Source organism: Anneissia japonica, unplaced genomic scaffold (assembly GCF_011630105.1).
Source record: "Anneissia japonica isolate Jap-2015-1 unplaced genomic scaffold, ASM1163010v1 scaffold275_len1219475_cov178, whole genome shotgun sequence".
Classification (NCBI taxonomy): domain Eukaryota; kingdom Metazoa; phylum Echinodermata; class Crinoidea; order Comatulida; family Comatulidae; genus Anneissia; species Anneissia japonica.
Window position 1 is genome coordinate 1,189,592 of NW_022752912.1, and position 15,662 is coordinate 1,205,253.

The 15,662-nt window shown below is 35.8% G+C and overlaps 2 protein-coding genes across 5 annotated transcripts; both read left to right on the top strand.

Annotated features, from left to right (window-relative positions):
- The first annotated feature begins 126 nt into the window (after positions 1 to 126).
- Positions 127 to 6,502, top strand: LOC117122399 (amine sulfotransferase-like). Of its 3 annotated transcripts, XM_033267951.1 has the most exons (7): positions 494 to 1,551; positions 1,800 to 2,061; positions 2,541 to 2,749; positions 2,997 to 3,123; positions 5,076 to 5,170; positions 5,265 to 5,472; positions 5,790 to 6,502. In XM_033267951.1, the coding sequence occupies exons 2-7, from the start codon at positions 1,914 to 1,916 to the stop codon at positions 5,912 to 5,914; spliced, it is 912 nt and encodes a 303-aa protein (XP_033123842.1). In that variant the 5' UTR covers positions 494 to 1,551; positions 1,800 to 1,913; the 3' UTR covers positions 5,915 to 6,502. The 3 variants fall into 3 exon arrangements, with proteins under 3 accessions (XP_033123840.1, XP_033123842.1, XP_033123841.1); XM_033267949.1 differs by lacking the exons at positions 494 to 1,551; positions 1,800 to 2,061 and adding an exon at positions 127 to 487; XM_033267950.1 differs by having other exon boundaries at positions 494 to 2,061.
- A 481-nt stretch (positions 6,503 to 6,983) lies between these two features.
- Positions 6,984 to 15,443, top strand: LOC117122400 (amine sulfotransferase-like). Of its 2 annotated transcripts, none has more exons than XM_033267952.1 (6): positions 6,984 to 7,989; positions 10,742 to 10,950; positions 11,875 to 12,001; positions 13,489 to 13,583; positions 13,694 to 13,898; positions 14,254 to 15,443. In XM_033267952.1, the coding sequence occupies exons 1-6, from the start codon at positions 7,842 to 7,844 to the stop codon at positions 14,376 to 14,378; spliced, it is 909 nt and encodes a 302-aa protein (XP_033123843.1). In that variant the 5' UTR covers positions 6,984 to 7,841; the 3' UTR covers positions 14,379 to 15,443. The 2 variants fall into 2 exon arrangements, with proteins under 2 accessions (XP_033123843.1, XP_033123844.1); XM_033267953.1 differs by lacking the exon at positions 6,984 to 7,989 and adding an exon at positions 10,244 to 10,641.
- The last annotated feature ends 219 nt before the right edge of the window (positions 15,444 to 15,662 follow it).

Genomic DNA, 15,662 nt, shown 5'->3' on the forward strand with positions numbered 1-15,662 from the left:
TGTAGATTTTATTTAGGCCAGCGTGTAACACTGCCTTACCTTGAATTTGCCCTCAATATTTCGGTCGTTATTTTGAAAACTAGTAAAATATTGATATATCCAATATAATATTTCTCATCCAATAAGAAATTTCAAACCCAGAGCTCCCATTTAAGCCTATTGATCTTTTACAGTGTGTGGTTTTTATCAATCCTATTTCAGTTAGGTCTGTTTCTGTTTACTTAGAACATAATAGGTACGTGATCGTGCCAAATAATATGCACAGTCACTTTCTGAACATCGGTCAAACAATTGTGATAACAGTTGTGTCATCAGTATACGGGCCTAACAAACTTCAAGATGGAAGACAAACCAGCCCCCTTCAAAGGTGATAAGGTGATAAATGGCTTCAGATGGCCGCCAATGGTGTGTGATGACATGCCAGAAGAATTGAGAAAGTTTAAAGTCAGAGATGATGATGTGTTTATCGTCACATACCCCAAGTCTGGTACAGTTATAGATGATAAAAAATAGATATAGATAGATATAGATTATAGATGATAAATAAAGGTTTTCTTCATGATGATGATGATGTATAGGCCTAAGATTTCTGTAGATTTTATTTAGGCCAGCGTGTAACATTGCCTTACCTTGAATTTGCCCTCAATATTTCGGTCGTTATTTTGAAAACTAGTAAAATATTGATACATCTTTCTTTAGCCTGTTATACAATAATTGTCTATACTATTTAGGTCTGCCGACGTTCGTGAATTTAGTATTACAGTACAAACTCAAGGAATATTGGCCTAGGCCTGTGCGCTGCCTACGCTACACACTGGGTCTGTTCTCATTTTTATTGTTTAAGCTACGATCGATTAGGCCCATTAAAAAATTATTAGTTTATCACCCCCTCTCATTATTTTTGAAGAAATGCTGATTTTTTAATTAATAGGCCTATTCTTATTTCAAACGGTCGTTTTTCCATCTTTTTCACTTAAAAAACTCAGGATTTCTTGCAAATATTTACAGGTACGTACAACTTGAAAACATATTTCTTAAATGTAAATTTTATTCCATTATTATGACTATTTATGTATGAGTACTTAACCACTTTACATCGTGAACATCGGTAAAACAGGGCGGGGTTAGCAAAAAAAAAAAAAAAACACCTCCCTCCCTCATCAGTTTTTATTCTTTTATAGGGTGATAAACTAATAATTTTTTTATGGGGCCTTATAAATAATTTGGAGAAATTAGAAATAAATGTCTGATTTTCTAATATTATTTAAAACCTAAAAGATTTTAACTAAAATTCGGAGTACAACACAATTTATGGATATGACGTTAGCAATGGCTACTATCTACACTGGAAATAGGATTAAAGATCAACACTCCAATTATCATGAGTAATTACACATCAGCAATGACTTATCGGCATTGGATGATAAGAAAATGGAAAAACATTTGTACACATCATGTTTGCAGATGCCGGCGGATGGTAGTATGAATATGAATGAGTCTCTTGTACAGGTGGATCATGATTATTAATTATTCTCTTTTAAGATTTCCAAGGTAATGAAAATCATAATCAGCCTCGATTTCCACTAAACTACCACTTAAAGATTTATTTGTTTTTTTAGGCCTACTCCTGTAAACTTGCGACTTTTTTGTCGGAATTTATTTTATTACTTCTTATATATAACATATAACCATAAAATAAGAAATTTCAAACCCAGAGCTCCCATTTAAGCATATTGATCTTTTACAGTGTGTGGTTTTTATCAATCCTATTTCAGTTAGGTCTGTTTCTGTTTACTTAGAACATAATAGGTACGTGATCGTGCCAAATAATATGCACAGTCACTTTCTGAACATCGGTCAAACAATTGTGATAACAGTTGTGTCATCAGTATACGGGCCTAACAAACTTCAAGATGGAAGACAAACCAGCCCCCTTCAAAGGTGATAAGGTGATAAATGGCTTCAGATGGCCGCCAATGGTGTGTGATGACATGCCAGAAGAATTGAGAAAGTTTAAAGTCAGAGATGATGATGTGTTTATCGTGACATACCCCAAGTCTGGTAAGTTAGAGTAGGCCTAAAATGGTGTTAGCCCCTCATAAGGGACGGCAATCTGACACAGTTCCCTGGTTGAACAGGAAGGGCGTTCAGGGGAGTGGCAGCTCTCTTTAAATATAATATGGAAAGACAAACAGGTTTAAGACTACTGGTTAGGGTTTATCGTATCAAACCACTGTTCTATCATATTTTTCCCTACTTAAAAATCCTCCGACAAGATATGTTATGCTATCGACACTTCGTGATTACAGTTGTGCAACAGGCTAATAATAATAATGATGATAATAATAATAATAATAATAATAATAATAATAATAATACAGTAATAATAATAATTAATACCTCTATTTAATGCGGGACGTTCAGATAATACCGTTTATAGACGTAAGGACGTTATCGCAATTGTTAATCGATAAAGCAATATTTTGTTCGTTTTAACAACAAATTGAATTGAATTGTATTTTGTATTTATTTTGTTTCAGGAACCAATTGGACGACAGAAATTTTAAAGAATATTGTTTGTGGAGGAGACCTAGAAAAGGTTAAGGAATATGGCGACCATGGTCCTCCTTTGGAATACTTTAATTTTTTCAAAAAATGTGACAGCTTCCCGACAGATAAGCCGAGAGTCATGATGACTCATGTTCCCGTGGATATCCTACCAAAAGAAGTGTTTGAAGGTAAAGGAAAGGTGAGCCGGCCATCGTCTTATTATAAATACGGTCGCGTTTACACTTGCTGAGTCCCCTCCTACTTTTAAGTACGCATGCGTAATTACGTGATGACGTGAAAACACAAAATTTGCTAATTTACATACGTCGTAATTTAATAGTTCAATGTAATTATCAACAATTATTAGTTCATTGCCACCTTTCAGTCAATATAAGCGAGATCATACTTCATGTTATTAGAAATAATCTAATTATTTATCGCTACAGGTTGTGTACGTTGGGCGAAATCCAAAAGATACAGCTGTATCCTTCTGGCATTTTATAAAAGAGCGACGATTCCTGGAGGAGTATGAAAAATGGGAGAACTTTCTGGCAGCATATTTAAAACCTGACAGTGAGTAGACCTTAAATAATATTTCATGTTGTCAAGAGCAGCATTAGTTTTCATATATTCGACTGTACAAATCATTACCATCATCTATCACCATTATATCTGTCTTAATATCATCGTCGTAATTATTAAAACCATATTGTAATCATTATCATTATCGTCATTACTGTGTAATAGTCATCAATATCGACATCATTATTATTATCGTCATCATTATTGTCAATGTTATCATCATTATCGTCATCATTATCATTATTGTCATCGGTACCAGAGTTCATAATATTTACATTTTCCCTGGCATAAATGAATTTCTTTTTATCTATTCATCTTATTCAAGAAGGTAGAAATAACAAAATCAACAACATAAAAACAATTAAACAATGACCCGAATGAACTAACATTCGAACGGCAGGGGTTGCCCCCACCCCCGCCCACCACCGTCGTTGTACTGCCCAATTCACCATCAGAGATCACCCCATTGTAACACTGTCTAGCTATCAAATTTTATTTCACAAAAAACTGTTGTATGACCATATGTGTCTATGTCAGGTTGTTACGTCATCATGACCATGTCACCATAGGTATGTCACATGTTTTTGCAATAAATAAATTAATTTGATTTTAATACAAAATTTTTATCATGTGTTTTATTAACATTTGTTACGCCCAGTTTTGCTGTGCAGTTTTGAGATTGCAAATCCGCTACATGTGCATAACAAAGCTAACTACAAGATAAAAACAGATAGGTATACAGTACACTATGTCGTCTGCTAGATACAACATACTTTATTCGTAAATGTGTACAACACGGTTTTCATCAAATTTTCGAGGCCTGTCAAAAGCTATTAAAATAGGCCTATTATTTTTTAGCTCATCACAGAAGGTTTCTGCAATATATAATGCAGGTTACCCATTGGATTACAGTATTGACAGTGGTGTATATAAGAGTCTTGAAATGGGGAAGCTGATTGGGGAGAGGGGGCGAAGGTGAAGTGGGGCCTCGATATTTAGATGATGAAGCGCTAGATCACAAAATAAGGTGATATTTAACCACTTGACCGTAATGTGTTTTTTTTTTTGGAGTGGGCGCATATGGGGAGCGAGTATTTTTTGGGGATGCGACTCTCTCTCATTGCACCCCTAGATACGTCACTGAGAATTGACTATTGAATTTTAATAACCGTTGAGCTTTTACGGTGCGTGGTTTTTATTAATCATATTTATGTTGAAAAGTTCAACATTGTTTATTTAGAACAAAGTTAATGGTAGTCAATCGTGCCACAGAGAAAGAAAATAAAGATTGTGCCAAATTCACAGTCCTTACATAGTCTAATATTAAGTGTTGTCAAGACCAGCATTATTATTCATATATTCGACTGTACAAAATCATTACCATCACTGTGTATATAGTCATCAATATCGACAACATTATTATTATCGTTATTACTGTGTATATAGTCATCAATATCGACAACATTATTATTATCGTCTTTATTGTCAATGTTATCATCATTACCGTCATCATTATCGTCGTCATTATCGTCGTCATTATCATTATTGTCATCGGTACCAGAGTTCAGTACATTTTCGATGTCATAAATGAATTTCCTTTAATCTATTCATCTTATTCAAGAAGGTAGAAATAACAAATCAACGACATAAAAACAATTAGACAATGAGCCGAATGAACTAACATTCGAACGGCACCAAAAACACACACAAAAATAAAATTGTTTTACAAGAGAAAATATTAAGTAACTTGATTAAAATAATATTTAAGAAATTTTGAAAATGGAAATAAATTGACGCTTATTTCTAAAAATTAAAACTTTAAAGTTAAGATGATCGTTAAAATGAAAGACGAACATGTGATCTCTTAATTGATTTTAATCGCAGTGCATAAGCATTTCCGTATCCCTATGGAAAAATAGAAATTGGTTTCATCATTATTTCAGTGATGTGTGGATCTTGGTTTGATATCAACCTGAAGTACTATGAACACCGTGATGCGAAGAATTTCTTGTTCTTAACTTACGAAGGAATGAAACTCGTAAGTATGCAACATACCGGTAGTATCATGCCTCCGATACAAAATGTGACGGGCAAAAATCTTCATTGTTGTGTTATTACGCTCTTAATTTTAGGATCACAAAGGATGTGTTATTCAGCTTTGTGATTTTGTTTCTCGTCACCTGACGAATGAGCAAGTTGACCTAATTGTCAATAATACAACATTTTCCAACATGAAATCGAAATTTACTGGTAAGTTACCAGACATGAAACAGCTTGGAAACCTTCCTAAACTAACCGCCATGGGTGATCCAAATCAGAAGTTTAGCATTATGAGAAAAGGTATGTTCAGTCTTAACTTATTCATTCATTTTCTGATAACAATAAAAACAATAAATACATCTTAAGTTAAAATATGATACGTCGATTTGGGCAAGTAAATAAGTTATAAGGGTCAGGTAGGCGTACTAATAAGCGAACGGGTACCGTACCTGATTGGCATTTGGAAATTTAAACAGCCTGATTTTAACCCTAGCCTGTAATTAGCTCTACAGGAGGGCGTTGCCTCAGCGCGTGCGTCAAGTACACGTCTTTTGGTTGATCAACTTGTTGTTTGTGTACCTGAAATCATGTTTATCATCTTCTTCTCTTTATTGTAGGTGTTGTCGGTGACTGGAAGACACAGTTTACCGTCGCTCAAAATGAGTTATTCGACGAAATTTACAACGAAAAGATGAAAGGATCTTCTTTAAGGAGACGAGTACTATTTGAAATTGATGCCTGAGTTGTCATGGAAACCCGGTCATCATCTATCAATTCATTTATTACAGTGCTAATGAATACTTAACAATCGCTACTATAGGTTGCCAAAATAATTGCGATAATTTCGTTTATTGGCCTTCTGACCAAGATTTAGTCTAACATGATATCGATCACATTACGTGGATATAGTTTTTATATGAAATAGTGTATAAATATCCTGCTGATATTTTAGACTGTCGTTAAAGTGAAAGAATGAGCAGGGGCAGATCCAGAATTTTCCAAGCCGGGGGGAGGGGGAACATAACAATTTTAGAATAGGTAAGTGAGTAGCGCATGACATTGGTTTGCATTAAAATGTTTAAAACTTAGTGGCCCTTACTGGATCTGCCCCTGATGAGGGCTTCTCTTATGAGTCCATGAGGCTAGTTTTTTTCTTCGATCTTCCCAGTACACGTATGCTCCGATTATTAATTCGCGCAATACGTTTTAAACAATGCCGTACAATTTTTGCATTAGGACACATCAAAACAGTTAATAATCTCACGGAATTTCATTTGGTTTCATCAATTTTATGGGCTTAGAAAAATAATACAAATCAAATAATTAATAATATGCTGTTCAGGTTTTATGTTGGGTGAAAGACGAACAATTCAACAGTACGATGAATGATAATGTTTTCTATATCAGGACGTAGACCTAACTGTTCCCTCCCAAAAGTCACCAACTGCCACACATTTTTTTTCTGCAAACAAACAAAAACAGAATCATAAAATAGGCTGTGGCCTATTTATTGACCACAGGAAATATTTAATATAAGTCTGTGTTTGAATGCTAGCATACGCAAAATCAATGTTGCTAGCGTGTGAAGGAATCAATTCACTGTTACTCTTCTCGTCTGTCTGATGAGATGTTAAACCCGTTGCAACGCGACGGTGTGCAATTGTTTCCTGCATATTAAAGTCAGGCTCCGGAGGAAAAAAAAATTTGATATGTTGTAGAACTGATTTTTCTAAGACAGAAAAAAGTAGTTTGATCAAAAACTGAGCAACGATGAATGAGATACAGATTTTTTAATATTTAAAAACTGGGGGAAAAAAGGTGTAAAAATGGACGGTTAGTTTTTCGTCAAACAACTATTTCCTGTCTTAGAAAAATCAGTTCTACAACATATGAAATTTTTTTTTTCCTCCGGAGTCTGACTTTAAAGAACGCCGTACTATACTCTTCTACAAAGAGCAGGGGCATTTGTTACGCTCAGTTTTGCTGTGCAGTTTTCAGACTGCAAATCTGTGCTTAACAAAGCTAACTACAGGATACAAACAAATAGGTATACAGTACACTATGTCGTCTGCTAGATACAACATACTTTATTCGTAAATGTGTACAACACGGTTTTCATCAAATTTTCGAGGCCTGTCAAAAGCAATTAAAATAGGCCTATTATTTTTTAGCTCATCACAGAAGGTTTCTGCAATATATAATGCAGGTTAGCTATTGAATTACAGTATTGACAGTGGCGTATATAAGAGTCTTGAAATGGGGAAGCTGATTGGGGAGAGGGGCGAAGGTGAAGTGGGCCTCGATATTTAGGTGATGGAGCGCTAGATTACAAAATAAGGTGATATTTAACTACTTAACCGTAATGTGTTTTTTTAGAGGGGCGCATATGGGGAGCGAGTATTTTTTGGGGAATGCGATCCCCTTTCAGTGCACCCCTAGATAGTATTGACTATTGAATTATAATAAGTATTGAGCTTTTACGGTGCGTGGTTTTTTGAAATTATTTTATGTTTTGAAAAGTTGAACCTTGTTTATTTAGTACAAAATTAAGGGTAGTTGATCGTGCCATAGAGAAAGAAAATAAAGATCGTGCCAAATGCATTTTCACTTCCTGAGCATTGGTCCAACAGTGAGATACAGTGTCAACAAGGGGCCTAACGAACTTCAAGATGGAAGAGAAGCCAGCCCCATTCATAGGTGTTAAGGTGATAAATGACTTCAGATGGCCACCACATGTGTGTGATGACATGATAGAAGAACTGAGAAAGTTTAAAGTTAGAGACGATGACGTGTTTATAGTCACATATCCCAAGTCTGGTGAGTAGGAAACAGTGTTAACCCCTCACATATGTTTAAATAAGAGGCCGCAATCAGGCACAACTCCGGTGTTTAAACAAAGTTGAACCACGTTTTCGGGAGTGCAAGTTCTCTTCAGCTATAATAAACAAAGGGAAACTCATAAAACAGGTAGATTAGGGCTTATCATACAAGATGTTTAATTAGTATAAACAATAAACTAATTCCTCCATGGTCTGAACGATCTCTTTCAGAAGTTGTCTTGATGCTTTTACGTGTGCCGACGCGATACCTTCTCTTTATATTCTTCTGACGATACGGTACTGACTGAGTCTATTCTTAGGACGGTAAATTTGACGTTTTTATCCGGAAAAGAAACTGTTTTTTCCAATGTAATAATGAACTGAATGAACGTCGATCCCATGGTTCTGGGAGGGTCACATTATAACTTGAATACAACGGACTTACCCTTATTTTTTAGGAGGAAATGACTATTTTATTTTATTGTTTTTAGTTTGCATAATTTACAAGATCAGTGGCGTAACGATGGGGCCGGGAGCCCGGCTTTCTGAAACTGGGGGCCCTTTTTGTGCCCCGGTCGCCAATTATATCCTGTGATATTAGATGTGCTCGTTTTTTAATTATGTTTGCATTGTTATTGTAAATTTTTTTACGAAGAATAAATTATAATGTCAGTGGCGGATCCAGGTTTTGAAATAATGAGGCCAGGGAGGGACTTTCACTGTTGGAGAATTTATACCACCTCAGCCCCACCATGGGTGTGGCTGATTTAAGAAAATGCGAATGGCACTCACAGACCTAAAATTGTGAATATAATTTTCTTTTTATCATTATTTTAACATTTTTGTGGGGTCTCGAACCGACAGCACCCCTTCCCCACTCTCCCTTCTTGGAGGGTGCTACATCAAGGGGCCCTAGGAGTCGGGTGCCCTGCGGACCGCCGAATGAGAGCGCATAGGCGTTACGCCACTGTACAAGATATTTAAAGAGCGCATCCTTCATTATCATGAACCATTATGAACCATCATCTTAATAATTTATGTTTAAGATACTGCAATTTTATGGGTTCGGAACAAAATAGGCTAAATATTAAGGCCTAAAAACACTTCAAACAGCATCAGAGTAATATTGTTAATGTATTCTCTTATCAGAACCATTGCCTTGCTTTTCTCCACCCAGGACTATAAATGCTGGTGAGATTGCCTACTCCTGCGCTGATAACAGCAGCAATACATAAACATGTTGCACTTAATGAGCGGGAAAAGCGCTTTGTATCTGAAAAAAGGCACTATAATACATGAATGAAATGCATGCTCATTCCATGCTTATCTCCCTTTCGTCTAATTCAACCAGCATATTTAAAACCTGGCAGTGGGTAAGCCTATATTGTTTAATGTTGTTAAGACCAGCAATAAATGTCATAGGTCGACTGCGAATGTAACAAAATCACCGACATTGAGAGACAGTGAACTGAGTCAAACCATAGAAAGGGAGGGTCTCTTAACATTCAATTATCACCAAGAAGACAATAGAAAACATTTAACACACATTTTAAATAAGTATAAAATTCGAGACAGGTAGAAATGCAAGAAAAAAAGAAATTAGTCCAAAATGTTTTAATAGAGAAAATGTTAATTGTTTAATTAAATTAATACTTGAAACAATTTGGATTAAAAAATATGAAAAAAAAGCTAAAATGATAAAAGTTGTTAATTTATACGTTTAAGATATTGCAATTTGATGGGTTCAAAACAAAGTAGGCTCAACAGTAAGGAATAAAAATCCCCTTTAAATAATATCAGGATATGTTTGTTAATGCATTCTCTTATCAGAAACATTGCCTTGCTTCTTTCCACCCAGGACTAAAGGGCTGGTGGGACTGCCTGCTTGCCTGATTACAACAGTAATTATAGATAAACAGTTGCACTTAATGACCAGGAAAATCGCTTTGTATCTGAAAAAGGTACCAGGGTACTATAATAAATAAATAAACAAATAAATGAATGAATGAGTGAGTGAGTCAGTGAGTGAGTGAGTGAATGAACAAACGAATAAATAAATGAATGAATGAATAAATAGATAAATAATTCATTGCTTGACGAGATCCTGGATGACGAGATCCTGGATCTCGTTATGTGTACATCCTTTAGAAGAGATGATTAGATGACGGGATCCTGGATCTCGTCATGTGTACATCCTTTAGAAGAGATGATTAGATGACGAGATCCTGGATCTCGTTATGTGTACATCCTTTAGAAGAGATGATTAGATGACGAGATCCTGGATCTCATTATGTGTACATCATTTAGAAAAAATGATCAGACGACAAGATCCTGGATCTCGTCATCTGAACATCTGTAAGGTCACTATAAGCTTCCGTAGTAGCTTGGAACAGTATGATACTCGGCAATTTCAACAAGGTTGTTCGTGATGCGGTACATCATTGTTGCTGTGGCCGCCTTTCTACGGTGTTGAAGTGACCTCCATTCAAGATTGGAGAGTAAAGTTGTAACGCTGCTTCTACAGGAATAGTCATTCAGGACGTAGGCCTACCTAGCTGCACTGCGTTGGATCGATTCAATTGTATTGGCGGCAATTTTGTGTTGAGGGATCCCAGACACAACTATAGCATATTCCGCAATTAATGAATTAGTTAAGTGACAATGAAATATCCTTGTCGCTATTTTTATTCGATGAAGCAATATTTTCATCGTTTTATCTACGATTAAACTGTATGTTTATTTTGCTTCAGGAAGCCACTGGATGACAGACGTTACGAAGAATATTGTTTGCGGAGGAGACCTAGAAAAGGTTAAGGAATATGGCAACCATGGTCCTCCTATAGAATTCTACAATTTTTTCAAAAAATGTGACATCTTTCCAAAAGATAAGCCGAGAGTCCTGATGACCCATGTCCCTGTGGACATCCTACCAAAAGAAGTGTTTGAGGGCAAGGGAAAGGTGAGCCCACAATCTTCTTACTTCGAAGTACGCATGCGTAATTATGTAACAACATAAAACCGACCGGTTAAATCGCGTCACCATAAAAACTAATACTAAAATTTGCTAATTTACATACAGTTTTACGTCATAATTTAATTGTTCCGTGTCATTATCAACAATCTAAACGATTAGTTCATTGCCTCCTTTCATCAATATAAGAGGAATTGTAATATCTTTATGTTATTTCCTCCGCCAACGAAGTTGGCAGGAGGCTATGTTTTCGCCTGGTTTTTTATTTAGCTATTATTTGTCTGTCGGCATAGTTGTTGTGAACAGCTACAGCCCATATTTTTCATCAAATTCATCAAACTTGGCCACAATGTTTCTTTACCTAAGATCTCAAAGTGACTAAATTTTTAAGGGGCATGGTCAAAGGTCAACAACACAATATCGAAAAACTTGTATAACCATTTGCTATACGTGTGTGACATTAGACTTGCCACAAGTCTCTAATTATTGGTTTTCCTAGTATTAGCGAATTTTGGAGAGCGCCACCAGCGACGGTATATATCGAGAAACTTTTATGCGAATTAGAAAATCCTAATCCAAGATAAGTATACTATGAAACGCCAAGCAAATAGGGACTGGAGCCCAGTCTAGTGTGACATTTGCTTATACGGGCTTGCCGGTAAAATGTAAACAAACATGACTATTAAATTCAAAGTTATATAGGCATGTGGAAACAGTTTGGTATAGTGGTTGAAGAGTTAAAAAGGGTTAAAATCCCAAGGAGTCTACTTGGTTATTTTTTCCCATTATTTTTTTATGGGGACAATATGCGGGGGAAATTTATACTGAGGAGAATTATTATGTGGGAAGAGGTATGCACTCTTCGAGTGCCCTCTAGTTATGAATAATCTTAACCTCGTTGTTTATCGTTAGGTTGTGTACGTTGTGAGAAATCCAAAAGACACAGCCGTTTCCTTTTGGCATTTTGTAAAAGAACGACGATTCTTGGAAGAGTATGAGAAATGGGATAACTTTCTAGCAGCATATTTAAAACCTGACAGTGAGTAGACCTATATTATTTTATTTTGTTTAAACCAGCAATAAATGTCATGCATACTCTCTACGAGTGAAAAAAGAGTGAAAGAGTGCCTAAAGGGACCACTCCTGATGGAGTGAAATGGACAGAGTGAGATTTCACTCTATTCAGAGTGAATTTTAGTAATTTTTCACTATTTTAAGAATAATATTCACTCATTTAGAGTGAAATTGGAGTGGTCCCTGTAGGCACACTTTTCGAGTGAAAATTCACTCGTTTACATTAAGAGTAGGTCGACCGTGAATACGTTTTAATGATGTAAAATTGAAAGCGTTAAACATTACTAGTACAGTATTGCTATTGGGCTTACTTTTATCATCGTCATCATCATCGTAATTGTCGCCATCATTATATTCATCATTATGTTCATTAACATCGTAGTCACTATCGTCATTATCATAATCAATATCGTCATCATCATCATAATCGTCCGCATTATCGTCATTATTCATGATAATCATTATCGTCATCATCATTATCGTCATTATTATCAGCATTATCGTCATCATTATCATATTATGCTTATTATCAGCATATCGTCATCATTATCATCGGTACCATAGCCCAGAATATTTACATTTTCACGAGATAAGTGACTCATTCCATGTTCCATTACCATTACCATTCATCTCCTTTCGTCTCAGGGAGCCGTTATGCGAGGTGTGTAGGACCCCGGTGGGTCCAGGGGCTAAGCCCTCTGGGAAATAACGCACCCTGAACGTTTTAGGACTGTTTAGAGAGGATAAAGGGAAAATTACAATAGACGCATCATAAATAATATTAGTAAGCCTAACATTGATTATATAATAACTCAACAGTGGTGGATCCAGGAGTTCGAAAGAGAGGTGAATTTTTATTGGCTATCAAAAACAAGCTTTAAAAGTTTAACACTGTACAAAAGTGGGGGGAGGGGTGGTGCCTGGATACGTCCCTGCGTTAAGAGACTGTGGACTAAGTCAAACTATAGAAAGGGAGGATCTCCTAACATTCAAATAGCACCAAGAAGACAAGAGAAAACATTCAACACACATTTGGAATAAGTATAAAAGCGAAGGGGTATCCAGGGGAGAGCCGCGGCTCCCACGGCTCCCCTGGATACGTCCCTGCGTTGAGAGACTGGACTGAGTCAAACTATAGAAAGGGAGGATTTCCTAACATTCAAATAGCACCAAGAAGACAATAGAAAACATTTAACACACATTTGGAATAAGTATAAAAATCGAGAAACAGGTAGAAATGCAAGAAAAAAGAATTTAGTCCAAATTGTTTAAAAGAGAAAATATTAATTGTTTGAATAAATTAATACTTCAAACAATTAGAATAGAAGCTTAAATTTAAAAAAAAAGCTTATTTTCAAAAATGTAAAATAACGTAAAGACCACGTGATCTGTTATTCATCTTCATATCCCTATGGAGAAAATATAGTAGATTTGTTTCATTTTTGTTTTCAGTGATGTGTGGATCTTGGTTTGATTTCAACCTGAAATACTATGAGCACCGTGATGCGAAGAATTTCTTGTTCATAACTTACGAAGAAATGAAACTCGTAAGTAGGACTCCCTGGTAGGACATAGGCCTACCGGTAAATCGCTCCTCCGATATCGATAACAAGTGGCCCGAAAAACATCTATACTGTATTATACTTTCCAATTTTAGGATCACAAAGGATGTGTTATTCAGCTTTCCGACTTCTTTTCTCGTCACCTGACGGACGATCAAGTTGATCTAATTGTGAATAATACAACATTTTCCAATATGAAATCGAAATTTACTGGTAAACGGAACACTAAACATCTTGGGGATGTACCTAAACTAGGCGTCGTGGGTGCTTCAAATCAGAAGTTCACCATTATGAGAAAAGGTAGACCTATGTTTATTCTTTATTAATATATCTTTCGATAACAACAAGAACAAAAATATATCAAAAATACAATATGTCGACCTGGGCAATTGAAGAAATTATATAGGGATCAGGTACGGTATGTCATATGCGTACTACTGCAGGTACTTGAGTACCTTACATTATTGCCCACATTTATTCATCATAAAATGAAAACAATTTAATTGGTGGTAATGGAGAGCGTGGCCTCAGCACGCATCATTCTGTACGCACATCCTTCGGTTTGCTGAACATTGTTTACTGTAGGCCTATCTATACCTGAAAGTGATGTTTATAATCTTTTTTTTTTATTGTATTCTTTATCTCTGTATTGTAGGTGTTGTCGGTGATTGGAAGACACACTTTACCGTCGCTCAAAATGAGTTATTCGACGAAATTTACAGCGAAAAGATGAAGAGATCTTCTTTGAGGAGACGAATTATATTTGAAATTGATGCTTGAGTTGTCATGGAAACCTTGTCATCTTATAGAAATATATCAACAATTATTGTAGTGTTAATGAATAATGAATAATTTTTCCGGAAGCAGCCAAAATAATTGGCATAGTCCTAATTGTTATAGTTAGGCCTCCTGGCCAAGACATGTCTAGCCTGAAATCGGCAAAATTTTGCTGGTTCTTGTAGGAAAAAAGTGTCATCAATGATAATTCTAACTGAAATGACAAGGAAATGTTCGTCACAAAAGTTAGTAAAAAACTGCGCACAAGCCTTTAGTGGACTTCTCTAGTCAGGAGCCGCGGACCGTTGTTGCTTCCGTGTGCAATAAATTTGTGCTGTCCCGGCTTTCGGTGTAGCCCTACTGCCCAATTCACCATCAGAAGATGACCTCATTGTAATAAAACAAAATTAAATTTTATCCTATTTTTGTTTTTTAATTTATTATGCTCAGTTTTCCTGTGCAGTTTTGAGATTGCAATTCCGAGCGCATGTGAACTTTTTTTTAAATATTTTGTGGGGTAGTCCTACTTTAATTCACAATTCATATCTGGCATAATAGTATATCAGTTTCTCATACTATGGTGAAAATATACAGTATTATACTTCGTAGAAAAAAATATAAACAATGTGTTATACCCAATGTAAATGCAGCATTTATCGTAGAAAGTATCTCAAAAACTCGAAGGCTTCGATGATGAACGCCACCTCACAATAGATGAAAAACACGTTTCAGTCAATCAATCAATCGATCATTCAAACGAGCTTTTCTAAGAGCTCCTCATTGGAGCTGAAATTAACAAATAAAATCCATGTAGATCGTTCAAGACGTTAAAAGACATTTAAAATATAATTTAAAATGAAGTTAAAAACAAAATAAATCCAAAGTAAACTTAACCGATCGATTACTAAAACATTACACTGTACATATTATTGAGGTAGGCCTACCATTTCACAGATATTATTAGTTAATTCAGATTTTACTCTGTATTTGTGTTTGTTTGTTATGAGTGTGAATAGCCGAATGAATAAAAAAAACTCTAAACTTTAAAATAAATGATAAGGACAATAATTTTGCATCCTTTTGTGTTTTTTTATCTGTCATGTGCAAATCTGACGCAGATGCATAACCAAACCTCACTTTACAAGATACAAGCTTATTACTGTCCAGTGGTGGCGCCAAGATTTGCCCGACGGGGGTCCGAGGTTCCGACGAAGAGGGGAGAGGAGGGCGATGTCCCCGGCGAAAAAAAATTTTTAAGGGGATTAGTCCCCGCACGTTTCGACCGCA

Coding starts and splice junctions, on each gene's coding strand:
- LOC117122399 (XM_033267949.1), top strand. CDS start 340: ATGGAAGACAAACCAGCCCCCTTCAAAGGTGATAAGGTGATAAATGGC. Junction 488..2,540: donor CGTCACATACCCCAAGTCTG/GTACAGTTATAG, acceptor ATTTTGTTTCAG/GAACCAATTGGACGACAGAA. Junction 5,473..5,789: donor GTTTAGCATTATGAGAAAAG/GTATGTTCAGTC, acceptor TCTTTATTGTAG/GTGTTGTCGGTGACTGGAAG.
- LOC117122400 (XM_033267952.1), top strand. CDS start 7,842: ATGGAAGAGAAGCCAGCCCCATTCATAGGTGTTAAGGTGATAAATGAC. Junction 12,002..13,488: donor AGCATATTTAAAACCTGACA/GTGAGTAGACCT, acceptor TTTTGTTTTCAG/TGATGTGTGGATCTTGGTTT. Junction 13,899..14,253: donor GTTCACCATTATGAGAAAAG/GTAGACCTATGT, acceptor TCTGTATTGTAG/GTGTTGTCGGTGATTGGAAG.